This window comes from Mobula hypostoma, chromosome 1 (assembly GCF_963921235.1).
Source record: "Mobula hypostoma chromosome 1, sMobHyp1.1, whole genome shotgun sequence".
Classification (NCBI taxonomy): domain Eukaryota; kingdom Metazoa; phylum Chordata; class Chondrichthyes; order Myliobatiformes; family Myliobatidae; genus Mobula; species Mobula hypostoma.
Genome location: NC_086097.1, coordinates 45,267,857 through 45,295,392, shown reverse-complemented (window position 1 = coordinate 45,295,392; position 27,536 = coordinate 45,267,857). Strand labels below are relative to the sequence as shown.

General features: G+C 41.6%; 1 protein-coding gene across 8 annotated transcripts in view; it reads left to right on the top strand.

Moving 5' to 3' along the window:
• Positions 1 to 27,536, top strand: part of eml1 (EMAP like 1) — a 234,399-nt gene that overhangs the window by 59,566 nt on the left and 147,297 nt on the right. For 4 of the 8 annotated variants that reach the window (XM_063047414.1, XM_063047408.1, XM_063047435.1 and 1 more), the window contains exon 1: positions 26,290 to 26,322. The exons of 3 other annotated variants lie outside the window; for them this stretch is intronic. In XM_063047414.1, the coding sequence (XP_062903484.1) occupies positions 26,305 to 26,322 (18 nt within the window). In that variant the 5' untranslated portion in view covers positions 26,290 to 26,304. Of the gene's footprint in view, positions 1 to 18,199; positions 18,735 to 26,289; positions 26,323 to 27,536 lie in introns of those variants that run through there. One more of the 8 variants, XM_063047422.1, reaches the window with a different exon arrangement.

Here is a 27,536-nt window from a genome sequence, read left to right as displayed (position 1 = left end):
ATCCATGTTTAGAGAATGCCTGGACTTAACTGTGTAGAGCTGGGATAATGCATGATCAGTAAAGAGACACAGGTGGTACAATGAAGCAACACCACTCCCCACCCCACCCCCCACCACCCCACTCAAAGATCCTCTGAAACCCCTTTGACATCTTCCAAAACCATAATCCAGGCTGTATTTTCTGAGAATTCTGGCTGGGCTTTTAAGTGAATATCATCTGAATATCGAAAGGAACTTATCTGCTCTACATGTTAGTTAGCTAATGTGATGGAATACTCACCACTTGCCCAACAACGGTCAAGAAGCTCAGCACAATCCAGGATAAAGCAGCCTACTTGATTAGCAAACAAATGCACCACCCTAAACATCCATCGCTTCCACCAACACGATGCAGTATGCGATCCCTCTACAAAATTCGCTGACATTACTCAGCCAGACAACTCTGTTGGCATATCCCAATCCCGGGAAACATTGCATCAAGTAGGACAGAGAAAGCAGGTGCCCAGGAACACAGATAACTACAGATTCATCTCCAAGCCACACTCATGACTTGACTTGGGAATTTCCTGCCCTGTGGCAGTGTGGGAGCAGCTTTACCAGCAGGATTGCAATCGCTCAAAAGGCAGCTCTTCACCACCACCTTCTATGTTTTCAAGGAAGGCAATAAAGTTTGGCCTTGCAAGTGATGCTCATCTCTAAAAATGAAGAAGCTACTAACAATTAAATAAGGAATTTATTTTATATAATTAAAATATATTTTTTAAAGTAAAGTAATAAAATAATTTAAAAGAAATTAAAATAGATCTTAGTCATTGGATTTATAAAAATCACTTTCTGTTTTTTAAACAAATCAGTATGAGTGTTTTTTGTACAGGTCTTTGTTCTGAAACCTCCTCTGGACCCTGTAGTTGCAATGAAATCAATGGGGTGACAGAGCCTGCAAAAGATCCGAACCAATCAGCCAGCTGAGGAAACGCGGCAACTTGGAGCTCCATCACTGGAATCCCTCTGAACAAACATATTGATAAATAAGTTGCCAACTACTGTCAAGCAAGTTAGGGCCTTCTACATTTGTCTATGAATGTGCAGATACCCCAGACTTAAAGACATAAGAACAAGTGTCTCTGGTTCCACTTTGAGCCGATGGCATTGATTTTGATATTCCTGTTTACAATTCCTCTGGAACCATCGTTTTGTCACTTTACCCGTCCTTCATCACTCCCTTTTGCCTTGTGCCAAAATCTCTTATGCTATTTCATGTTTTCTGAATTCCACCCTTTGATCTTTCCCTTTTGCCTGCTCATTCTTTTATCTTCAAAGCTTGTGATGGTTTCACAGTATTTCAGGTTAAAAAGTTATTACCCTGAAATACTGTGTCTCCCTCTATACAGACACTGCCTAATCCATTGAATACATCCAGCAGTTTGCTCTCACTTCAGATTTCAAACGTTCCTAGTATTCAGATTTTCTGTTCAGTGACGGATACTTTTGACTCTAATTCATCAATTATGTGGTATTGCCAACCATTCACTGAAATGCACACTGACATCTCATAAGTAGTATTTCTTGGACATCTTTAACTATCACTGCAGGGATAAGATGTACAATTCCACTGTGTTTGTTGAGCTCAAAATAAATCCTTTTAGTCTGCGTGATGCCATCAGTGGTGGCTATCAAAGACAAGACAAAATATATTTTCCTACATTTAAGATATATAGGAAAAACTGAAAACAAAAGTAGGTGACAACTAAGGAGGACAAATGTTTTTGATACATCATCCATTCCTTCCCTAAAGTTATTATTATTTCTCCCTTTTTCATATTTCCTTACGATGTAGGAGGATGCTGTTTAGTCTATTGCTTCTTTCTTGGCTCTCAGAACAATCCCGTTCTCCTTGTAGTTCCCTGTAACCTGTTCTTTCACCCATTAACACCTCCCTGATCATCACACCACACTCAGGCTAATTTACAGAAGGCAATTAATTCACCAACTATCATATATTTGAGATACAGGATGAATACAGAACACCAGAAGAAAACTGACACAACCAAGGAAGGACATGCAAACTCCACATAGATAGCACTGGAGATCAGAACTGATCCCATGGTGCTTGAGCTGTCAGCCAGTGCCATTACCCTTGGTGTCACAGCACCACCCTACTCATTCAGTAATAAAACAGTGGTAACAATGCTTATGAGCTAAACAGAATCATGTAACCATTAATTAACTCTGCTAATGCAGTGAATATTATAGATTTTTAATATATATATATTTGTCTTTCCATTTGTTAGCTCTTTGCTAGCTGTTGAACTTTTCTCATGAGCACCAGTTCGTCATGGATGATTTTTGACGGAGAATTTCAGAAGGTTGTTAGAAGGCTTCAAAGCCAAATTCTAATACCTAATCATTCTATCTCTGTGTTCTATATTTCCTGTAGCAGGTAGTTTAGAAATTTTGATTAGTTTTCTCCAAACATTCATCGTACTGCATTAAACTCCTCATTCAATATTTGTCATCCAACCTCTTCAGTAAGTTTCTTACCAAGATATACTTACCCTTTCCCTCCGTCCAGTTTTGACTGACTTATTTCCCAATCTAAGTCACAAATATTATTCATCCTAACTCACCTCTCATTCTCTCCCCTGTACGTTGGGAGCTTATGGATCCAGTTTGGGATTGATGGTGTGTGCTTGTTGGATACCATGAAAGATTAGGATTCCGAAATGGCATAGAAGGCACAAATGCACACTTCTGAGAAAAGCCTACTGGCTGCATTATTGAATTGGAATAAAAGGTTTCCCTGCGATGCAAGGTGCCTTGACTCCACGTACGTAATTCTATCAGTTCTCCCATGTGCCTCTATCAATTGCTTTGGTTGGTCCTGCAGCAGGTCCATGCCCACAGTTGTAACAATGGTCACAGTGCCTTCATTCTTCAGTCACCATGCTGAAAGGAAGGGAGACCACTGAGAGAAAGATACACATTGATGCAATGCTGTATTCAAGTTTGCTGATGACACCACTGTTCCAGGCCAAATCAAAGCATATAGGAGAGAGACTGAAAATCTGATTGAGAGGTGCCACAACAACAACCTCTCACTCAATGTCAGCAAGACCAGAGAGCTGATTATTGACTACAGGAGGTGGTAACTAGAGGTCCATGAGCCAATCCTCATCAGAGGTGGAGAGGCTTAGTAACTTTAAATTCCGCTGCGTTATCATTTCAGAGGATCTATGCTGGGTCCAGCACATGTCCTGTTACAAGGAAGCAAGGCAGCACCTTAACTTTCTGAGAAGTTTATGGAGGCTTGGCATGTCATCTAAAATTCTAACAAACTTCGATAGATGCACAGTAGAGTGTATACTAACTGGTTTCATCACAGCCTGGTATGGAAACACCAACACCTTGAATGGAAAAACCTTCAAAAATTAGTGGATACAGCCCAGTCCATCACAGGTAAAGCCTTCCCCATCACTGAGCACATTTACAAGGAGTGCTGTCGGAGGAAAGCAGCATCCATCATCCAGGCCATGCTCCCTTCTCGCTGCTCATATCAGGAAGCAGACACAGTAGCCTTAGGTCCCACACCAGTAGGTTCAGGAACAGATATTACACTTCACCCATTAGACTCCTGAACTCGAGTGAATAACTTCACTCACTCCAACACTGAACTGATTCTACAATCCATGTACTCACTTTCAAGGGTTCTATGTGTCTCAATTATGCTCTCAATATTTATTATTTATTTATTATTGCTGTTATTTTACTTTATTTTTTGTTTGCATTTGCACAATTTGTTGTCTTTTGCAGATTGGTTGTTTGGCTATCTTGTGTGCAGTTTTTCATTGATACTATTGTGTTTAGACCATAGAGCATAAGACATAGGCCATTCAGCCCATCAAGTCTGCTCTGCCATTCTATCATGGCCGATCCCAAATCCCACTCAAACCCATACACCTGCCTTCTTGCCATATCCTCTGATGCCCTGACCGATCAGGGAATGATCAACTTCCACCTTATAAATACCACAGACTTGGCCTCTGCCGCAGTCTGTAGCAGAGCATTCCACAGATTCACTGCTTTCTGGTTAAAGAAAGATTCCTCCTTACCACTGTTCTAAAAGGTTGCCCCTCGATTTTGAGGCTGTGCCCTATCTAGTCCTTTCAACATTCAGTAGGTTTCAATGAGATCCCCACACATTCTTCTAAATTCCAATGAGCACAGGCCCAAAGCTTCCAAACACTCCTCATATGTTAACCCTTTCATTCCTGGAATCATCCTCGTGAACCTCCTCTGGACTCTCTCCAATGACAACACATCTTTTCTGAGATATGGGGTCTAAAACTGTTGACAATACTCCAAGTGTGGCCTGACTATGTCTTATAAAGGCTCAGCATTATTTTCTTGTTCTTATATTCTATTCCCCTTGAAATAAATACCAACAGTGCATTTGCTTTCTTTACCACAGACTCAACCTGTAAATTAACCTTCTGAGAGTCTTGCACGGGACTCCTTAGTCCCTTAGCATCTCTGATGTTTGAACCTTTTCCCCATTTAGATGATAGTCCACACTATTGTTCCTTTTACTAAAATGCATTATCATATATTTCCCAACACTGCATTCCATCTGCCACTTTCTTGCCCATTCTTCCAATTTGTCTAAGTCCTGCTGCAATCACATTGCTTCCTCAGCACTACCTGCCCCCCACCTCTCTTTGTATCATTTGCAAACTTTGCCACAAAGCCATCAATTCCATTATCCAAATCATTGACAAACGATGTGAAAAGCAGCGGTCCCAATACTGACCCCTGAAGAACACCACTAGTCACTGGCAACCAACCAGGAAAGCCCCCCTTTATTCCCACTCGCTGCCTCCTGCCTGTCAGCCATTCCTCTATCCATGCCAGTATCTTTCCTGTAACTCCTTCAGTTTTATCTTGTTAAGCAGCCTCATGTGTGGCACTTTATCAAATGCCTTCTGAAATCCAAATAAGTAACATCCACTGCCTCTCCCTTGTCCATCCTGCTTGTTACTTCCTCGAAGAACTCTAACAGATTATCAGGCAAGATTTCCCTTCAAAGAAACCATGCTGACTTTGACTTATTTTATCATTAGTCTCCAAGTCCCCTGAAACCTCATCCTTAACAATAGACTCCAACACTTTCCCAACTACTGAGGTTAGGCTAACTGGCCTATAAGTTCCCTTCTTAAAGAGTGGAGTGACATTTGCAATTTTATAGTCCTCTGGGACTATGCCCAAATCAAGTGATTCTTGAAAGATCACAACCAATGCAACCATTATCTCTTCAGCAACCTCTCTCAGGACTCTGGGATACAGCCTGGAAACATGTTATAGTGCTGCATTTGTGAGGGTGAAATGAAGAATATTAATGTTAGGCAATTGAGCACTACTGGAGGGAGAATGTTGTTAGGTGATTGAATGTTGTGGTGAATTGAAAAGTATCTAAAACAGGTAAAATATGGTATTTTCAGTTGTGTTCACTAATCTTGATCACTAGTGTGAGGCCAGTAAGTCTTTTAAAGCATTGTATAAAATGCCCATGTCTAATCTTCCTCCTCACAGCTTTCATGTCCTATGTTTGGATGTCCTCTTGGTTTCCATCAAATCTATGTCATCCCTCTTTCCCATCTCTTCCACTGAGCCTCCAGTATTGCCTGGACACTCATTCCAAAGGGTAACTATTGATGATTGGTGAACAGCGTCCTACTATGATATTAGAACCTCGTGCAGTCACAGTGCAGCTCTCCTTTTAAGAGGCGCAGGACAGACTTAAACAGTGCAAGCTAATTCTAATAGTGATAGAAACGATCAAAAATGGCAGCCCGCCGATGAACCATAGGGGCATCAATGGCTGCATGCTGAAATCATTATGATGATTGGGCACAAAAGGTTGCCGTAGACCTAAAGCACATAGAATGGGTGAAGGGTTAATCCCACTCATGATTTTATAGACTATTCAGTTTGTCCTCTGTTTGTCCTTTGCGGTGAAAGCATGAAATAGTTGCATCGTGTCGCACAAATACTCTTGTCTCTGAACAGGCGATGTGGGTAATGTGCTGTGCCATGCATTTCCCATAAGAATGCTTATTACATTCATCACATATTAAAATCCTCATCCATAGCTACTTCAACACGACTTAGGTAGATACTTCCTTCTTCTTATCACTGCCACCATTCTTAATACCCTACGAATTTTACAGAGCCTCGATCTCACACTTAGTTGTCATTCTTCTCCACTGCTCCTGTCCCTGCTGACCTACATGGCTCAGTAAGACACAGAAAATGCTAAGAAACTCTGCAGGTCAGGCAGCATCTATGGAGAGGAATAAACAGTTGACGTTTCAGGCCAAGACCCTTCTTCAGGACTGAAAAGGAAAGGGGAAGAAGCCGGAATAAGAAGGTTGGGGAAGGGGAAGGAGTACAAGGTAGAAGGTGGGTGGGTGAGGAGGGATGAGGTGAGAAATTGGGAGGTAATACTATAGGTGGAAAAACTAAAGGGCTGAAGAAGGAGGAATCGGATAGGAGAGGAGAGAGGACCACAGGAGAAATAAAGGAGGAGGAGCGGCAGGGAGAGGTGGTAGGCAGGTGAGGAGAAGAGACGGTGTAAGAGGGGAGCCAGAGTGAGGAATGGAGAAAGGCAAAAGGGGAGAGGGAAAAATTACCAAAACTAGAGACATCGATAAAATTGGAGGCTACTCAAAGGGAATAGGGGGTGTTTCTCCTGTGCTCTAAAAGTGGCAGTGGAGGTGGCCATGGACTGGCATGCCAGAATGGGTATGGGGAGTGGAATTAAACTGGGTTGGCCACAAATCCTGCTTGTTGCCGATGGAGTGAAGGTGCTGATCAAAGCGATCTCCCAGTCTGTGTCAGGTCTCACCGATGGCCAGATCGGGAGCACTGGATACAGTGCCCGACCCCAGCGGATTCGCAGGTGAAGTATTGCCTCACCTGGAAGGACTGTTTGTGGCCCTGACTGGAGGTGAGGGAGGAGGTGAATTGGCAGGTGTAGCACTTCTTCCACTTGCAGGGATAAATGCCAGGAAGGAGATTATTGTGGAGGGATGAATGGACAAGGGAATCGTGGAGACTGATCCCTGTGGAAAGCAGAGAGTCGGTGGGGGGGGGGAATAGATACAGATGTATATCATGGTAGGCCTTGCTGAGTTCTTCCAGCACTTAGTGTGTGTTACTCTGGATTTCTAGAATCTGCAGAATCACTTGTGTTCATGGCATACATTGCTTCGTGATTACCTTTGCTTTAAATTAACATTTCTGTTCTTTCATTTTAAGCCGTTTTTCACCGTGTTCAGCTTTACCCTTTAAATCCGACGCAGCGTGATAAACTGACAGCTCCTTTGATTCTGGCTTCTCACCCATGACCACCAGTGGTGGACCTGCTTACATCTCAGAAATTCCCTACCCCAACCTACCGCCTCTTCACTGCCAACTTCACCACAACATCCACCTGCAAACACACTTCTTCATCAGTTTTCTTGAAATTACTCCGCACAGGATCTCATTCATATGATAGCTTCTCACAGAAATACCCTGAACGTCATTCTGTATTAATAACCCATCAATTAAATGCAAGTTGTTGTTGACATGCATTACTATGTTGGCGTTTCCTCAAATAAGGGGTCCGAAAGAAGCTACGTCAACAGAAGGACAGGAATCTTAAATAACGAAATGAGGAAGGAATACTGTAACAGCACGGTTGAAACAAGTGGTCACTTTCTGCACTGTGTATTCAATGAAACCACACTGAAATCAGGTCGCTATCTACAAGATCAAGTTCGTAACATCTGCAAAGCATGAACTGATCTATTTACCTAATACACACAAATAAACATCATACATTTTTTTCAGAAAGGATGCAAATAAGTTCTCCACACTGCTCTGAAATGTGGCTGACTAATGCTGTGAATATTGATTTACTTAGCTTGGCTCCTAACATTAAACTGGTCCAGACTTTTTAAAGCAAAATAGTTTCTGTTATTGCTGTTGGAATACAAATCCTCTTTTGTCTCTGAGAGAGAGGCTCCTCTGACGCCCACATTAAGATTGTGTTTAGATAATACACTTTCCATAGGCTAATGAGTCACAATGAATATTTCACCAGCACTAAGTGAAGACAGAGGAGGCCATATTAATTGATGACCCAAATGCCTAACAATTGGTATGGCTAGTTCAACCCGGAGCTCAGTATTTCAACCTGCATGATTAAGCATGCTATTTGAAGTGACTCTGAAGCTTCCCCTGAGAGATTTCAGTTGATAACGATTTAACTACTTTAGAGGGGGTCTCAAAGGCAGTAATCTTACAGTTCTTAAAAAAAAATCTGCACGTGCAGAAAGCAGCAAAGTTCAGTTTTGCTAACTGAGTTTATAAATGGAAGTATCATTATCAACAGGGATTCTCCGGTTTCCAGAAATACATTCATGAATATTCACAGGTATTTTCCCTGTATTATTTTCAGAGATTCGATCTTCAATATTCACAGGGAGTCACCTCATCATTATTCACCTCTATTATATAATGGCATCCACACCTCTTTATTAACATGAATAATTTTACATCGTTTATCCTCCTGAAGGCAATGGTTCAAAGATGGGTGTGGCTGCATGGGAATGGAAACATGCCTAAACAAGCATTGTTTATATTTGAGCATAGATGGTAAATGCAGGGTGATAAACACACCTGGGACTAACTTTGGCCTCATGCAATGTTCATCGTTAACTTTTAGCTGCTGTCACTGGGCAATGGCACCTGGCTGATTCCTCTCCTTTTCTAATCCTGGCCACTCATTAATTTTTCAGAGGTTTGTGCATTAATTTCTTTCACATGACTAACCTGCAGCTGTGAGCAGACAGGTGGCTGCACTGTGTGGCAGCAACATCTGTGTTTCCCGCTCTGTGGGGAAGCCCATGGTCTCTGCTCCGCTCCATGTTGCTTCTAACAACCGAGATTAAAACTCAGGACCTGGGAAATTTGTGGAGGCTTACAATGGATTGATGAAGAGAGTATCCCGTAAATCCCTGGTGAAATGGGGCAATGAGATATCAAATATCATACAATTCTATCATCCTTTTCACTTCCAATAAAGTTAGCACAGACTGGTGTTGCAGGAAAGCAGCATCCATCATCAGTGACCCCCATCACCCAGGCCATGCTCTCTTCTCACTGCTGCCATCATGAAGAAGGTACAGGAGCCTCAGGGCCCACATCACCAGGTTCAGGAACAGTTATTACCCCTCAGACATCAGGTTCTTGAACCAGAGGGGGTAACTTCACTCAACTTCTCTTGTCCCATGTTCCCACAACTATGGACTCACTTTCGAGGACTCTTCATCTTATGTTCTCAATGCTTATTTATTATTTATTATGCCCACCCCCCTTTTTTTGTATTTGCACAGTTAATTGCCTTCTGCACACTGGTTGTCTGTCTGCCCTGTTAGTGCGGTCTTTCCTTGGTTGTTGGGCTTACTGTGAATGCCTGCAAATAAACAAATCTCAGGGCTGTATGTGGTGACATATATGTACTTTGATAATAAACTTATGTTTGCAGTTTTAACTACCCTTACGTAATGCCTGAGAGCATATAGTGAGGCTAGGACCCTTCCGCCACTTCACATGTTAGGCCCATTAATGTTGTTACTGCTTTTAATGTTTCCACTTGCTTACTTGTATTAGTTAGATGTGACAGGCATGGACTTGAAAGCACAAAGTTACAAGCTCTGTCCCTCTCATGAGGTTGGCCAGCCTCCAGAAACTGTGGTGAAACAATGGTGGAATAATGGTTACTGTCCTCTGAGAGTTGGCACCTGACTTCAGACTGTGGGAAAATCTTTCATCTATTCACAGGGTGTCGTTATGCACAGAGTGGTTAATCCCAGGACAAACAGGGTGCTAATACAAAAAGATTATCTGAAACAAAATACCCATACGGCTTCACTCATTTTGCGGAAACCTTTCGGAAATTTAATATAGATGGAATATGGCAGCAATGTTGTTTTACCCAGTCTTTCAAAGCAGCAGTGATTTGAAGAAAAAGCTACATACTTATACAGTTAGATCCATTTGAGGATGTCATGCTAACGTACTAAAATAACATTCAGTGTTACCAGGCAGAGAAATGCAGTGCATTTTTGTTTGGAGTTTAATGTGAAACCCCCAGCTACTACAACTTAATGAAACACAGATTAATTTGTTTTTTTTTTATTTGTCCTTATGATCACTAAGGGGAAATATTATTACCATTTCAACAACTTATTGCAGAAATAAGCTTTCAAGCTGCGTACATTGTGTATTCTGACAGCAGTATCAGAATGACATGTTTCTGTTTACCATGTTTTCTGCCCATTTGGGGTTATCCAAGCTAATTTTTGTAGAACTGGTATAACCAAGAGAAAGACAAGATATCTATCACAGCAGCCTTGCCTGGACTAAAATGAAGTCAAAGACCAATGTCAAACCTACTCAGACATCACTTTAAGGGCTTATTTGTGGCAAGTTCAGAAAGAGAAAATTGGAAGCTTGTCACCCACTGATGGTACAACAGTATTTGATTAAACGGGAGGTCCTTAAATTAATCCTCCAAGAATTTAAATTTACATTGCACTCTCACATTACAAGATAAAGTAAAACTCCAATAATATACCGAGTTGGTCTCAGACCAGCAGATTTTCAGGTCTACTGGATGCCATTTCTACCTATACCTCAACACTCTTTAATTCAGTTTTTTATGTGTAACACAGTTCTAATAATGATTGTTTCACTTTACCAGCTGAGAACCGAGAGCCCAGCGAGTGGGGATGGAGTCAATTGTCTGGTGATCCTGATCCCTAACAACCGGGAATTCTGATTAATCAGACAGTGGATGATGAAAGTTTCACTCTGCCTAATGAAGGGTTAAAAATGAAGTGAGATGAGGCAACTGAAAGCCTGTTCAGAGTGTCAGGCTTAGTGGAAATTTTACAAAGGCAGGAAACGGTGTCCAGTAATCTGGGACTAAATGACTTCCAATTCTATAAATGAGGAATAGGTGGCGAAAAGGTAGCAGAAAATGGCAGAGAGAATTTCTGAATCAGAGTAGTACCAATTGAACACTTACGATGGGGTTGAAATTGGAAAGGGAACTGTAGGAGAATGATAAAATTACAGACCCATTACGGTGCAGGAAGAGGCCAGTTGGGCCATCTCTTTCCCTATGACCCCTTACATTATTTTCCTTTGAGACCTTTCCAGGTTCCATTTTAAAATTCTAATTGACTCTTCCACCACTTATACTGGCTGCAATTTCTTAACTATTGTGACTTACTTATTTCTTTTGAGTAAAAAAAGATTTTCCTCACATCCCACCTCAGTTTGAGTCAGTTTTATCATCACCCCATACTACCCTGAGATTCATTTTCATGTGGGCAAGGCATTCACAGTAAATACAAAGGAAAACAATAGAATTGATGAAAAACCACACACAACAAAGGTGGACAAACAAGCAATGCACAAGAGACAACGGACTGTCAACTACAAAAAGAAAAAAGCAAAATAATAGTAATAATTAATAAGGATAAGTATTGAGAACATGAGCTGTAGAGTTTTGAAAGCGAGTTCATTGGTTGCGGAATCAGATTAGTGTTGGGGTGAGTGAAGTTGAGTGAGGTTATCCCCTCTGGTGGTTGAGGGGAAATAATTGTTCCTGAACCTGGCAGTGTAGGACCTGAGGCTCCTGTATCTCCTTCCTGACAGCAGTAGTGGGAAAAGAGTATGGCCTGGATGGTAGATGCTGCCTTCCTGCAACAGCACTCCTTGCAGATGAGCTCAGTGGTGGGAAGGACTTTACCCATGACATCCGTTACTTTTGTAAGATTTCCGTTCAAGTGCATTTGTGCTTCCAAAGCAGGCTGTGATGCAACCAGTCAGTACACTCAGCTGCATTAGTCAAACTTTTAGATGACGTGCCAAATCTTTTCAAACTTCTAAGAAATTAGAGGCACTGCCCTGCCTTCTTTATAATGGCAGTTATGTGCTGGACTCAGAACAGATCCTGTGAAATGATAACACTGATAAATTTAAAGTTGCTGACCCTCTCCACCTCTGATCTACTGATGAGGACTGGCTCATGGACCTCCCATTTCCTCCTCCTGGTTGTGGAAGAAAGCTAGGTGTGTTGAAAGGAAACATAAAACATGATAAGATTGAAATTGCAATGAGCCTGTTGGGGGACTGAATAGAAAGGGGAGATTTCAGAGCTAAATGTAACATGTAAGAATCTTGAAATTACTTCATAACTCATATGTTCCTAAAGATATTGGCAAGAAACTTTATGATGAGAATGGAAGACATGGTTTGATTGAGGGCAGAATGATAGTGGGTAACTAAAAGATAAAATACGTGGTCAGTACTTCAATCTACAGCATTTTTTTTGAAAAATATTGTGATGTCTGTGTGATATTAGAGATGAAATACACTCACATTGGGTTCATACATTACAGTTCAGACACTGATTTGAAGTTAACTGACGCTGCATGAATTTCCTCAAGAGTGGGTAATTCAGCTTTTAGCTTTGGGGGTTCCCACCAGTGTGCGCTTGCCAAATATTCTTCCATCTGTCCAGCTGCCCCCAGGGAGGTGGAGCTGTAAGATGTTAATGAACTACTATGCTTGGTAGGATTTCTGCATCTTTGTTTCATTGGGCTTGTTTCTATTTGGCCTCCGCAGAAATAGCAAGGATTTTCAATGTGCAGAGAAATGGTAAATATGCGCTTTTTAAGATTTTAGCCATAGTAAGAAAAAACAATGAGATTGGATGTGAGCTAACTCTTGGAAATGGAAAATGCAGCTCAAAGACAAATAAGTCACAAATTTAAAGCAATGCAGACGGGAGCAGATTATGATTCTGCCCATCGGTAATATTATGCTGGTGTGTAAAATTAGACTGGCACGGGTCAGCGGGATGTAATGATGTACATCTACAGAATAAACAGGATTTCCTACAGTCAATAGCACTATTGTTTCTCACTTCCTGATTCTGAAAGGTTGGCCTCTTGTCTACACAATTCCACTGTGACCTTATGATAAAGGCCATGTAGAGGAGATACAATGACTACAGCATTTTTTCAAATAATGAAGACGTAGCAGAATGCATCATAGAATTTTTAAAAAGTAATATGAGATTGAAATCTATTTCATCTGAAAAATGGTAACAACAATTTCTGATTCATTTGAGCTGTTATTAGGGATGACAGTAGCTCTCTTTCATGCTTATCCATGGATACATCAGAATTTCAAGGTTTACTTGTTAGTTTCTTTCAGATGCCGTTTTGAATAATCTGAGTTAATCCTGCATTTAGGTTTGTAGACAATGTAACCATCTTTCTCCAATTCACTCCTCTCCGCTTTCCTTCTATGAACCCATAATGTGGGACAATTTCAAAAATTGTGGACTTCCTTTACACTGTCTTTCCCAGATGTTTCCCGCAGCGTTGACACGGTGTCCATGTGTTGCCCTGCAGTGGGAGTATTCATATAACTCGCAGCTGAAAATGATGGTGCATCCCGAACTCACTGACATGGATGCTGGCCCCATTGTCTGTGAGATCAGCAGGCAGTGACACCGACTTGGCTTGGTTTGATAATTCAAAGTAGGAATGTCATGAATCATATCTCAATGGAAAGCTACTTTTGCACAGGATTTGAAATCATTCATAAATCACATATTACCTAAATGTAAATGGAAGAAATAAGGTTGTACTTACATTGAACCCTTCATATCTCATGGACATCACAACATTCCATACACTTCCCTCCCCTTTCTTGATCTCTCTGTCTCCATCTCTGGAGACAAACTATTTACTGACGTCTTTTATAAATCCATTGGTTCCCATAGCTATATTGACTATAACTCTTCCCACCCTGTCTCCTGAAAAAATGCTATTCCTTTTTCTCAGTTCCTTCAACTCCACTTCATCTGTTGCCAGGATAAGGCTCTCCTTTTCAAAACATCAGTGATATTCTCCTTCTTCAAAGAACAGGGTTTCCCTTGCTCCATCATTGATGCTGCCCCCACCCGCACCTCTTCCATTTCCTGGACATCCGCACTCACCCCATCTTCCCGCTGCTTTAACAGGGATCAAGTTCCTCTTGTCCTTATCTTCTACTCCATGAGCCTCTGCATCCAACACATTATTCTGCACAACTTCTGCCGTCTCCAAAGGGATCCTACCAGCAAACACACCTTTACCTCCCACCCAACTCTTCACTTTCTACAGGGACTGCTCCCTCTGTGATTTCCCTCCCCACTAATCTCCCTCCTGGCACTTATCCGTGCAGGTGGCCAGTGCCACACCTACCCATTCCTCTTCTCACTCACCTCCATTCAGGGCCCCAAATAGTCCGTCCAGGTGAGGCAACACTTCACCTGCGAATCTGCTGGGGTCGCCTATTGTATCTGGTGCTCCCAATGTGACCTTCTTTACATTGGTGAGACCCATTGTAAATTGGGGGACCACTTTGTTGACCACTTCCACTCCCACTGTCAAAAGTGGGACTTCCTGGTGGCCAAACATTTTAATTTTGATCCCCATTCCCATTCCAACACGATGGTCCATGGTCTGCTCTTGTGCCAAGATGAGGCCACCCTCAGGGTGGAGGAGCAATACCTAATATTCTTCCTGGGTGACCTCCAACCTGATGGTATGAGTATCAGTTTTTTTCTTCCAGTAAAATAATTTTCCCTCCCCTCTCTCTTCTTCTATTACCCACTCACCTCCCCCTCGTACCTCTCCTCCTTCCCTTTCTCCCATGGTCCACTCTCCTTTCCTATCAGATTCCTTTCTTTCCAGCCCTTGACCTTTCCCACCCACCTGGTTTCACTGATCACCTTCTGGTTCATTCTCCTTTCCTTCCCCGCCTCCCCCCCCCCACTTTTTATTCTAGTGTCCTCCCCCTTCCTTTCCAGTCCTGAAGAAGGGTCTCAGCCTGAAACATTGACTGTTTGTTCATTTCCACGGATGCTGCTGATCTGCCAAGTTCCTCCAGCATTTTGTGTGCATTGCCTTGGTTTTCCAGTATCTGGAAAATTACTTGAGTTTATTATTTAGTACAGTGGTCCTTTCTGTTATGTGGATAGAAGGATCATCCAAACTGAACACAGTGAGATTCTGCAAAGAGAAAACAAACTGCACGACCAGTTAATCTTTATGTGGTGATAGGTTGACTTGAGGTCTGAAGACCTTGCCTTTCTGTGAATGACGATATGGTATCTTGCAGAGTCAGTAACCACTATATTAGGTACATCTGCTCATTTATGGAAATATCTAAACAGCCAATCATATGGCAGCAACGCAAAGCATAAAATCAAGTAGACATGGTCAAGATGTTCAGCTGTTGTGCAGACCAAAAATTAGAATGAGGAAGAAATGTGATGTAAGTGACTTTGATTGTTGGTGACAGACGGGGCTGGTTTGAGTAATGCCTTGCATGTAGGTTTGTAATTTGTTCTACAATGTAATTCAGTTTGAATATCTGGTAGTGATTCATTAATGGACCCTCACAAAGATTCTGATACCCTTTTTTTGTGCTTTCTAATCTTTCTGTCCTGAGGATTTATATTGTTCAGGGATACACATCCTCTTCTGATGACTTAAACAGAAAAAGTCCTTCCCTTTAAAATATTTAGTATAATACTGATTAACTGTTGGTGTAATTGGTATTCAACATTCCAAATAAACCAATAGGAAAAGTCTTAAAATGTGTATGTTTTTATTACAAAAGAAACAATCAGAAGATTTTCAGGGCAGGACAGTGATCACATTGAAAATGTTCATTGTTATACCCACATACTAGATGCAGTGTTATGTCCCACAAGGTCCAGTTGACATTGTAGCTATGAGAACTTGCAGGCAACTTGTCCATAAACTTACTCTTTTACAATGGAGATGCATAATGTCACTAGGCATAGGTTTAAGGTAAAGGGATGCAAGGAAGATGTTTTCCCACCCAGAGGGTGTTTGAAATCTGGAACACACTGTCTGACAGGTTGGTGGAGGCAGAGATTCTCACAACATTTAAGATATATCATGACAGCACTTGATTTGCCCAAATTTTCATAAATGGGATTAGTGTAGATGGGAACTTAATGGGTAACGTGGACTTGATAGTCCGTTTCTCTGCTGCACGACTCTATGAAAGATATATTACAAAAGCAAGTCTTCCATAGCAAAATGGCACTGTGCTTTTTACACAGTACAGTGCTGTGGTATTTCATTCGGTCACTATCCTTTGATATTTTGCCTGCATATATCGATTAAAACAGGTTAAATAAAATAACTGGTCAGGGTATCTAGAACTAAAGTGCACAGCCTCAAAATTGAGGGAGGACCCTTTAGAACAGAGGTAAGGCGAAAATTTGTTGGCTAGAGAGTAGTAAATCTGTGGAATGCTCTGCCACAGACTGTGGTGGAGGCCAAGGCTGTGCGTATATTTAAGGCAGAAATTGATAGTTTCCTGATCGGTCAGGGCATCAAAGGATATGGCCAGAAGGCAGGTGGATGGGGTTGCGTGAGATCTGGGATCAGTCATGGTGGAATGGCAGAGCAGACTCAATGGGCTGAAAGGCCTAATTCTGCTCCTATGTCTTATGGTCTAATTTTAAAATATTTTTTCTGTGAATATGTGTTTGTTATCAAAACTTGCAGTTTACTTTCTACCAAGAATCCAGAGTTTCCTTTGACTTAGCCTCATCATATGGGTATTGCTGCGTCTTGCAATATTTTACATCTCATTTAGCCAATGGAGCTACAGATGGTAAAAGACACTTAAAATGCTGCCAGGTTTCCCCTTTTTGTAGATTTTATCCCAGTTAACATGTTTTCAAGATCTAAGGCACTTAGATTTTAATAGCTCCCCCCTCCTCTCTAACCCCAAACATTTAAGTGATTTTACCTATTCAGGGCATAAAAAATGTTCTAAGGGAATTATATCCCCGGAATGATTGTAAAGAATGCATAAATGAGCACTTCTCTATAAAATATTTATGAATTGAAGACTATATGAATGGAATATCTGCTAAACATGCAGTAACAAATAATTTACTTGTGTACAAAAATTTATACTGTATCTTTGACCCTTTATGGCGGCCGTCCTAACACTCCCATTGCTGAAGCAACAGATTATGCAACCATTAAAAGATCAGTAGCAGTCTGAGGTAATAGAAACGAAGTGTTGCTTTCGAATCATTCACAATACTCTGGAAAAGAAGAGCAGTTCCAGAATGGGCTAATTCTGACTCCGGTCCCTGTTCAACACACATGGATAATCGGCATAATTCATTCTTTATCATTTCTTTCAAGGGCTTGGCCAGACTGACAAAAATGAAAGTTAATTACTCCAGAAGGAAATATAAGTGATTACCTAATTTGGGTCAACTTAAATCTTTGTGCCATAACAGCCTGCAAAAAAAATATAGAAAATGTGTTCGTTCTCTATTTGTTCTAACAGACTGGTTTACTGTTACGTCCTTCAAAAGGAAATAAATCTTACTACGAACTCTCCAATGGTTTCGTTGAGGATTGGCACTGCTCTGCCTCTTAAGCCGTAAAGCCTCATTTTCAAAAAGGATAAAACTAGGAGTAGGCCAGAGACGACGTAGAATGAGGAGTTGGTTAACACATGCCTTTCCTTGTTTTAACAATTATCACTCACAATTAAACTTAATGAACTTTATGTCTCGAGAAAACCCTGTCGCAGGAGCCAAACCCTGAATATTCCCTCGGCAGAGTATTTTAATAAATTCCAACGCCTGCTGCGGAATGAATGGAAGCACTTCGGAAGTATTTTAAAATAAAAGTCCTCGCCTCATTGCCAAATCTTTAGTTTTCATTCAGCTGACACTATTTTAAATTTCTACAAGAATTACAGAATTAAACGTTAATTTTTCTCAAAACGATCTCGGCAATCTTTACTGCAAATCTCATTCACGATTTGGAGCCACCCCATTTAACACAGCCTGTGCTGTCTTTCCGCGTTCGCTGGAATTCTATCAGCCTGCTGCTGTGTCAAGCTCCGTGTCGATTTGCTGACAGAAATGGCTGCTTGATCATATGTTGTCTGGTGAACTGAGTGAGGCTGAGAGATTCCTGTAGATTCCCCTCTTACAACTTCCTCCCCAATCTTCGCTCAGTATTTCATGCCCGGTTTAGCAGCCTGCTACATCAGCTGGTCGGATGCTGAGAGGTAATTGGTCGGGACCGAGAGGCTGTATTTTGAAAGGATGTTACTCCTGTTTTTACTGGTCTAAGATTACCGTCAGGCAAGAACTGGAGACACATTTTGGCAGTGTCTTTGCTTCTCCCTCTATTTCGCTGGCTGAAACATTCAGCTTTCAGCTCCGGGACGCCGAGCCGCTTCTTTGCGGAACCTCCGGGCTCCGGCTGTCCACGCACAGCGGTGTGAAGAAGACACGGAGGCAAACGCACCACACACAAAAAAAAAGGAGGGCTGTAGACGTAGGAAAGAATCTGATTGAATGGGTTGCTATGGTAACTGACTCTGGCAGGGAGACCCCGGAAAACTGGATCGTGAATGGGGAACATCTCCTGTGGCAGGCAAACTAAGTAACAGAGAGACTGGAGGGAACGGGTTCAGTATGGAGGACGGGTTTTCTGGCTACAACAGCCTCTACGACACCTCCTCGCTGCTTCAGTTCTGCACCGGTAAATGATCTTAGTTTTCACTATTAGTCTTTTTAGTATAGTAGGAGGCAAATTGGGACCTTTTGGGCTATGCAGTGTTTAAAGATTGGGGATTCCCTGGAAAAATATTTTCCGAAGAATGTATACAAAAATGGTTATTCCGATCTCCTCTAGACTACTTTCAGCATTAAATTGTTCTCTGTTTAAAACTGGAAAGTTTTTGTGCTTTCCCTTAACTTGGGTTCATTGTATTCATCCCATTATACCCTCAGATAATGGGTCTGTTCCGAAGGGGGCTTCACGGCAACGCGGGAAGTGATGTCGTTTACAATTATTGCTGCTGGCTACATTGTGTCACTGTAAACTTGTCTGAATGTGGATTGATCAGGACTGCCTGAGAGTAAAATCATTTGGAAGTTGATCATTGTGAATGAACGTTGTGCACATCAAAGTGGTTCTGATAATGAGAGTGGGAACTTGGGTATTCAGTGTAGTGCTCACAGGCATGTTGTAAAGGGAGTGCTGCCTGTAAGTTTAAAACGCACGACAATTCCATGTGATGGGCCTTGGTATGTTCTATTGCGTGTAAGGCGCTATATGAATTCAACCTGCTGTTGCAACATATGTTTAGGGATAACAATATATTTTTGTTCTGTAATTGTAGTTAGTTTGTTATTTCTTTATTTTTCAATGTTATTGTTTCTACTTGTCCTCGTGCTTTTTTTTGCAAGTTCGGATCAATGTTGGTATTTGGTTACATATTCCAACGTTGCTATTCCTCTCGCACCTGCTGACCTCCAGGGCTAACTGGAGAATGGCCTGTTTTATCAACAGGTGGGCTGGGTAAAGGTTCCCGCAAATGTGATTTGAGAGCTGTGAGTACCAAACAGTGGGCCACGGACTAGCTGAGCTATCAGATGGAGTTGGTATGAGCTAAGTTCAACAGGCCAAGGTGTCAAGAAGCTAACGGAGCACAGACATAACTTTAAATGTAACTTACCTGGGCTGTTCCCCTCTGATATCAGCGAGACCTGATGCAAGCACCCTCCTTCCTTATCCCCAAATGGTACTCTGCATACCATAGGATCTTAGATGTTAAATTGCCTCATTGGATGCTTAAAATTAACCCTTGTCCTTTTGATATCTGAGGAGAATGGCCCTGGCAAGTTATAGTTAAAGTTACTTCTGTGGTTCTTTAGCTTCTTGTCACCCTGCACTCGCCTATTGAACCTACCTACCAGCTGTATCTGATATCTCATGGGCCAGATTTCAGTGCATTTGCTATAAATGTTGTTTACTCAACTCCACATTTATTTAAGCCTGGAAACATGGTCCTACAAAATCAATTTGAGGCAATAGTGGCAAATGATCAATGTTTCTGTCAGAGAAAAAAATTATAAATAACAGCATAGTCAAATCTACCCTGTGCAATTGCAATAGAAGCATTAATTGGCGATCTCTGCTTGAAAAGCCAGTGGCAAAATAGCACAAGACAAGATGCTACCAATGACAAATAAAGAGGCAGAGAATAAATAGTAATCAGAGACTCGTGCCTGACAGCTTTGGTTTTAAAACACTGTTGATTGCAAGTGGAAGGAAAACTGAAGGAGCGAAGAACTTTGGGGTTTGGGGAGATTATGAATTCAGATTAGTGTAACAAAGCAGAGGACTGTGAGTGGATGGCAGTTAGTATCACCATAAACATCACTTTGAGAAGCTAATCAGTTAGGTAATTATATGCTTGGTATGTACCCTTTGCATGTTGCACTCTCAACCTGATTAGGTGCTGGTGGTAAGGGAAGCAAAAATGCCTGGATATCAATTCCCAAACGTCAGGCTGACAATCACAGGAGGTGGAATCGGGGGTAACGGTAGGGGGGAGGGGGAGAGAATGCACTGTTCTGACCTCCAGCTGAGCAGGAAGAACATCTGTGTGCAAAGTGAAGGGGGTGGGGGTCATTAGGGCATCTGGTTTGCAATTTGCAGACATGTTGCCAGCTCAGCGGCATTCATAAGGTGTATTAATAGAGCTCCGAAGAAGGCCCATTGATAATGATGAATGGATGGGAAAGGAAAGTAGTTCTGGCCTGTTGCCTGTGACTGACAGAGTTGAAATTTAGCAGATGGATTTCATTTAAGCCTTTGCAGATTTATGCTACAATATTTAAGGTGACTGCATTTGTATCACCTTGATAGGTACCATGGATGGACTGAAAGGAATAATTGGACAATTTATCTTTAAAATATTATTATAATTGAACTCAATAATGTTACTTTTGATTTATTCTTTGGGTGGTGTAACCACAGATCAGTTTCCAGACTTGGTCCTGTGTTTACAAATCAGGAGAGTGTCTTTGTTTAGTTGATCTGATGTTTTTCACTACAGATGAAGGATCAGATGAACACCTCGAGGGAATTTAAACTATCTCACTGTTTGGGGGCTCTGTTGGGGGAAGGGCATGGTTGGGATGAAAGTGGTGTTACAATTACTTCCTAATAATTGCGAACAGCAGAGAAAAAGCAACACCTGAGACTTGAGTTTCAGTCATTTTTCTTGTGCGGAGGACTGTCTTTTAATAATTCATCTCTTGTCTCTGTTACAAAAACTAAAACAAAACTGCTCTGATCCAGATGGCTCTGCTGCTGTCTCCACGTTGCCAGGGAATTACGTGGAAAAAATGCCTTAGCCTTTGGGTCAGAATGTTCAGTTTTGAAGAATGAGAGAACTCCGCAAAAAAAAAAGTGAATCCATGTACTTTGTTAAACCTGCAGATGGAGTAATTCACAGAAATTTGTGCTTGTGGGCCATTATTATCCCAACCTTATTCTAGAGTCAGTGCGTGGGCCACACAATGTAATCTGTAAGTGTTTTGAACAGAAGGAACTCAGCCAATCACACATTTTCCAGTTGTAATGTGGCAGAGCAGGCTCTAATGCAAGCTATTGTGTTGTTTATATGGGGAGGGTGCACTGACCCGATACTAGCAGTGGACAAGCATTCCATGTTGCATTCTGTTAGTGAATTTTTGTTGAAAGCACTGATTGACAGGGACTAAAAAGTTTACTATGTACTGCTTTAGCAGCAGAAGCACTACTCAAACATTTCCTGTCACAGTTTTTAAACATAAAAATGTTTAAATCGACTTCAAAGTTCAAAGTAAACATATTATCAAAGCACATACATGCAACCCTGAGATTTAATTCCTTGCGGGCATACTCAGTAAATCCAAGAACCAGAATAGAATCAACGAAAGAACACACCCAACAGGACGGACAAACAATCAATTGCAAAATACAACAAACTGTGCAAATAGAGAAAAATAATAATATTAAATAAATAAGCAATAAATATCGAGAGCATGAGATGAAGAGACCTTGAAAGTGAGTCCATAGGTTGTAAGAACAGACCAGTGATGGGACAAGTGAAGTTAAGTGAAGTTATCCCCACTGGTTCAAGAGCCTGATGGTTGAGGGGTAATAACTGTTTCTGAACTGGTGGTGTGAGTCTTGAGGCTCCTGTACCTGCTTCCTGATGGCAGCAGCGAGAGGAGGGCATGTCCGAGGTGATGTTGCTCCCTGATGACGGATCGTCCTCCTCCGCAACAGCACTCTGTGTAGCTGTGCTCAGTGATGGGGAGGACTTTACCCATGATGGACTATCCAATACTTTTTGGTGGCGATTCCATTCAAGGGCATTAGTGTTTCCATACCAGGCTTTGATACTGTCAGTCAATATATTGAAAAAAGATCTATATTTATTAGTCAATATATTCTCCGCAACACAAGTACAGAAGTTTGTCATAGTTTTAGATGTCATGCTGAATCTTTACAGACTTCTATGGTGATAGAGGCGCTGTCATGCTTCCTTTGTAATTTTACTTCCATGCTGGGCCCAGGACTGGTCCTCTGAAATGATAACACAGAGTAATTTGAAGTTGCTGACCCTTTCCACCTCTTAATTGCCCGATGAAGACTGGATCACAGACCTCTGGTTTCCTCCTCCTGAAGTCAATAATAAGCTCCTTGACTTGCTGAGATTGAGTGAGAGGTTGTGTAGTAGTGCCACTCAGCCAGATTTCCAATCTCCCTCCTATATGCTGATTTGTCACCAGCTTTGATTCAATCATCGACAGTAGCGTTGTCAGCAAACTTAAATGTAGTATCCTGATGTATACATCTTTTGCTGTCCAGCTATTCCAGGGTTGAACGTAAAGCCAATGAAATAGCATCTGCTGTGGACCTGTTGTGCTGGTAGGCAAATTGGAGCGGATCCAAGTCGCTCCTCCAGCAGGAGTTGATGTGTTTCATCACCAACCTCTCAAAACACTTCATCACAGTGTATGTAAGTGCTACTTACGTTGAGGCGGGATACCACGCTCTTAAGCAGCAGTGTAATTGAAGCCTGCTTGCTGTAGGTGAGGACATCAGACGGCTGAAGCAAGAAGTTAAAGATATTGGTGAGCACGCCAGGCAGCTGATCAGCACAGATCTTTAGTACTTGGCCAGGTACCCCCTCTGGGCTGGATGCTCTCACATTGGCCCAAGAGACTGAAACCACAGGGTCGTCAGGGGCTGTGGAAGTTTGTGAAGGTGTTTTGATGGTCAAAGTGAGCATAGAAGGCATCGAGCTCATCGGGAAGCGCAGTCCTGTTGTCACTTATGTCGCTTGGTTTCATTTTGTAAGAGGTAATAGCATTGCATGTCTGCCACAGCTGTTAAACATCCTTCATTGATTCAGCTTTAGTCCAGAATTACCACTGTGCCTGTGAGCAGGCTTTCTGGAGATTGTACTTGGACTTCTTGAGTCTTATTCAGTCGCCAGACCTGAATACCTTTGATCTTCTTCCCGGGCTTCTAGTTGGGGAAGACTCTGAAATGAAATATCCTTATTGTCATTGCATAGTACAATTTGTCATGCACCAATACAGCGAAAATGAGTTTGCAACTCTCATACTCAATGCTATAAAACAACAAATAAAATAAATAAACAATAAATAAAATGAATGATTTGATCTGAATGATTTTGTGGGGACACACTCATCTACAACTGTTTTTATAAAGCCCGTGACCACCGTGCTGTATTCATTCAGATCCTATGATGAGTCCCGGATCATGGCCCAGTCCACCAACTCCAATCTACAGCCATTCCTCTGCCTCTTGCGACCACCTCTTTGCTGTCCTTATCTCTGGAGACCTGATCTTTAGCATCTGCCTGTATGCAGGTAGGAGGAGGATAACCAAGTGATTCCCTGCAATATCATTTGGACATGGAACTGTAGGTATTCCTTACTGTAGTCTCATAGTGGTCTAGTATGTTAGACCTCTGGTGCTGCAGTTTATATGCTGATGGTAAATAGGCAGAGATTTCTTTAAACAAACCTGATTGAAGTCCCTGACTATGATTTGAAATGCGTCAGGGTGGACTGTTTCTCATTTGTTGATGGCAACATGCAGTATCTCAAGAGTCTGAGTACAGTCGGCCAATGGTTGTATGTAGATTGTGGTCAAGATCACAGAGGGGAACTCCCTTGGTAAATAGAATGGTTGGCACTTGATCGTTAGGTGTTCTAGGTCAATATCTGGAAGTGCAAAACATATATAGACGTAACCACAGAGGAAGTGGTTAGGAAAATCATGTCAAAGTGATGAATTTTGTTGTGACTTTCGAAGAAAGTTGCTTGGAGAATAGTCTTGCTTTAATGGTGAAGGAGGTGTAAGGCAATAGAGCAGCAAATGCTAGAAATATTCAGCAGGTCAGGCAGCATCTGTGGAAAGGAGAAATAGAGTTAAGTTCTCAAGCTGAACAGGTCTTTTGACAGGAGAGGGGAAGAGAAAAAAAAGTAAGTTTTTAGATGACAACACACATCAAAGTTGCTGGTGAATGCAGCAGGCCAGGCAGCATCTCTAGGAAGAGGTACAGTCGACGTTTCGGGCCGAGACCCTTCGTCAGGACTAACTGAAGGAAGAGTGAGTAAGGGATTTGAAAGTTGGAGGGGGAGGGGGAGATCCAAAATGATAGGAGAAGACAGGAGGGGGAGGGATAGAGCCAAGAGCTGGACAGGTGATAGGCAAAAGGGATACGAGAGGATCATGGGACAGGAGGTCTGGGAAGAAAGACAAGGGGGGGGGGTGGTTTTAGATGCCAAAGGATGTGGTAAGAGATGAAAAGAGCAAAGTAGGTATCTCTGATAGCATGAAGCCAGAACTGCCATGGGGATAAATTGGAGTACAAGTGGGAAGGGTCCATACCTGAAGAGAAAGAACAGAGGCAAAGTAGGAAAGAAGAAGTTTAGTGGAGCAACATCAAGCTGAACCAATGAGTCTAGCTGGACAGACGTGCTTCTGAATCTTGGGCACGAGATAGAAACAGGCTCTGTGGGATTGTGGCACTACAAGGTTGGAGCTGTGGAGGGACAATCCTCTCGGGACATGAGGCTTGTGAACTGAGAGACAATGGCCTGACGTTCAGTACTGGATAGCTGCTTTGTTTATTAGAAAACTAAACTTCTTTTCATTCCCTGCACCTGTTTGCTCTCCCCCTTCTCATTCCCAATGCCCTTCCCCACATGCACATATTTGATGCCCCAAGTTAATGAATCAGTCATTCAGCCTTCTCCCAGTGTCCCGGAGATCGTCACACTAAGAGTGCAGTTAAAGTTAGGACCACTGGAACTGAAATCGTGTAATGTAGCACCCAGTGATTTAATAAGGGGAGAGTTACTTTGGAAAGTTTAGCAAGAGATTTCTAAATGGTGGAACTGAGTAGAACTTGCATACCTGTGGCTGGGTGTCAGGATTGTAGGAAATTACTTTTCCACTGCAAGTCTGGAATTATTTCTTTGAAAATGGCTGATTGCCAATGAAGCACATAAATTCTCTTCTTCTTAGGGAACTGAGACCTGGTTGTGTGCTTAAACTTACAGTGGTTAGAAATGAATATTAGCACTTGCTTAGGAGAACTTTTTTAAAAATATACAGTACATTTGTGGAATAACATCACACAGCTGCAGGCAACCATAATAAGGTTGCCAATGCAGAGGTAGCCCTTGAGAATATGTGCTCATGTTGTAGATGGAAACGCTGACCACTATGTGGTCTAATATGAAATGACATACTCACTTTTTAGGAATACTGTTGCCTCTGATTCAGAAAATTGTGGCTTCAAATTCAGCTTCAGAACTTTCTGGAAAATAATGTAACACTCTAAGAGATCTATGTCATTGCAAAGGGACAGAAACTTGCAGCCACCTTTGCCTCTATAAGTGTATTTTTGGAGGCAGAGGAGGAAGTTCTCACAATTGTTCAGAATAGGGAGGATGCAATGTGCACTCTGAGATTTTGAATTTAAGTAAGTGTTATTTGCGATCCTATCAAACAATTGGAGAAATGAGTGGTTAGTGAAGATGCCTCACATCTCCTCCTTCTGTAGGGGTATCTCAGTTTTCTGACCACACTGATTCACCTACCCTCAGCTGATGGTTGCCAGCTACAGAAGACTTATTTTGGCTGCTTCACCAGGAGCCCTTTATGAATGCCAGCAGCTGAGGAGACTATGAAGCAGCCTCTTTTCTGGAAATGAAAACAAACCTAAATGGCCCTCTGTATTAGTGTAAGTGTATATTTTATCTGCTCAATTTTAAGTTTTCTGGTGCAACTGAATTTAATTTAAAGCGTTGGCAGTGCATCAAGGTACATGTGTACAGTGGGATTGAAAGAAATAGTCATGTATATAAATTGTTCAGTGATTTTTGTACAAATTTTCAAGCACCTTTCATACATTGAAGAGCACAGAGATCTCTAATGCTGACCTTTACTCCCTTGTTGAATCTGATGCCAGTGAGGATGCAGTTCTACCTACTTTGCTTTCATTTTAATGCATCTTGCACACGTCATTTCTCACGGTGTACTTTCAGGCTAAAATAAAATTTTACATTTAACTTCATCTGCCCTTTCTCTCTGCAGCCTTATGTGATGCTATTTGCTGTTCTGGCTGACAAAAGGCTGACAGACGGTTGCTTGTTATACTCCAGGATTATTCACGTGAAACCATTCTAATCAGAGAAGGCACGACAATCAGAAATGACAAAGGCGTTTATCCACCGATACTTTGGTGTGCCTCTGATTTTCTTTTTGCTTCCAATCCCAATCTTCTGGGTGTTTCTTCCATGAGTGACTACTCTTTGATATTGGCATTAAAATGACATGACAGGTGTGAACCTTTCCTTGCTTCTCCAGTAGTAGTTGAATTAGAGTAATAGATCAACTTTGGCCGTACCATTAATACTTTTAGATATTTCAGCAAGATCAACTATTATTTGTTTCTTAGGTCATGAAACCCATAGCGTATCAGTCTCTCCTCCTAACTCAAGCCTGGTACAGGAAATTAGATCCTGGCAATTTTACATATTGTCAATGTCTCTCGTTTCTCTGTGACTTGAACTAAATGTAACTTGCATTGAGCCGAGCTGCACCAAAGTTTGAAGATAAATTATATTCTATGGTTTGAAACATCTGAGCGTTGTTGATTATTGTTCATTTTTGTCAATGAAGTCTTGATGAAGGTAAAATCATTTTAATATTGAATCGGAGTATTTTTTCTATTTCACAAGCTCACAAAATATTGTAGAAATGCCTATTTATAAATTCTTTCAAGCGGCTTCTACATGCGCCATGAATTCATTGAGTTTGTTTCAACTCACTTAACCAGTTTTACACGTTGAACAAATCAAATTATCATGCTAAAGACTTGATTAAATACTGTCAGGCTCTATCAACACTCTTCTGGTGTTGGGCAACTAACCAGATCATATCTTGATCTGCGTA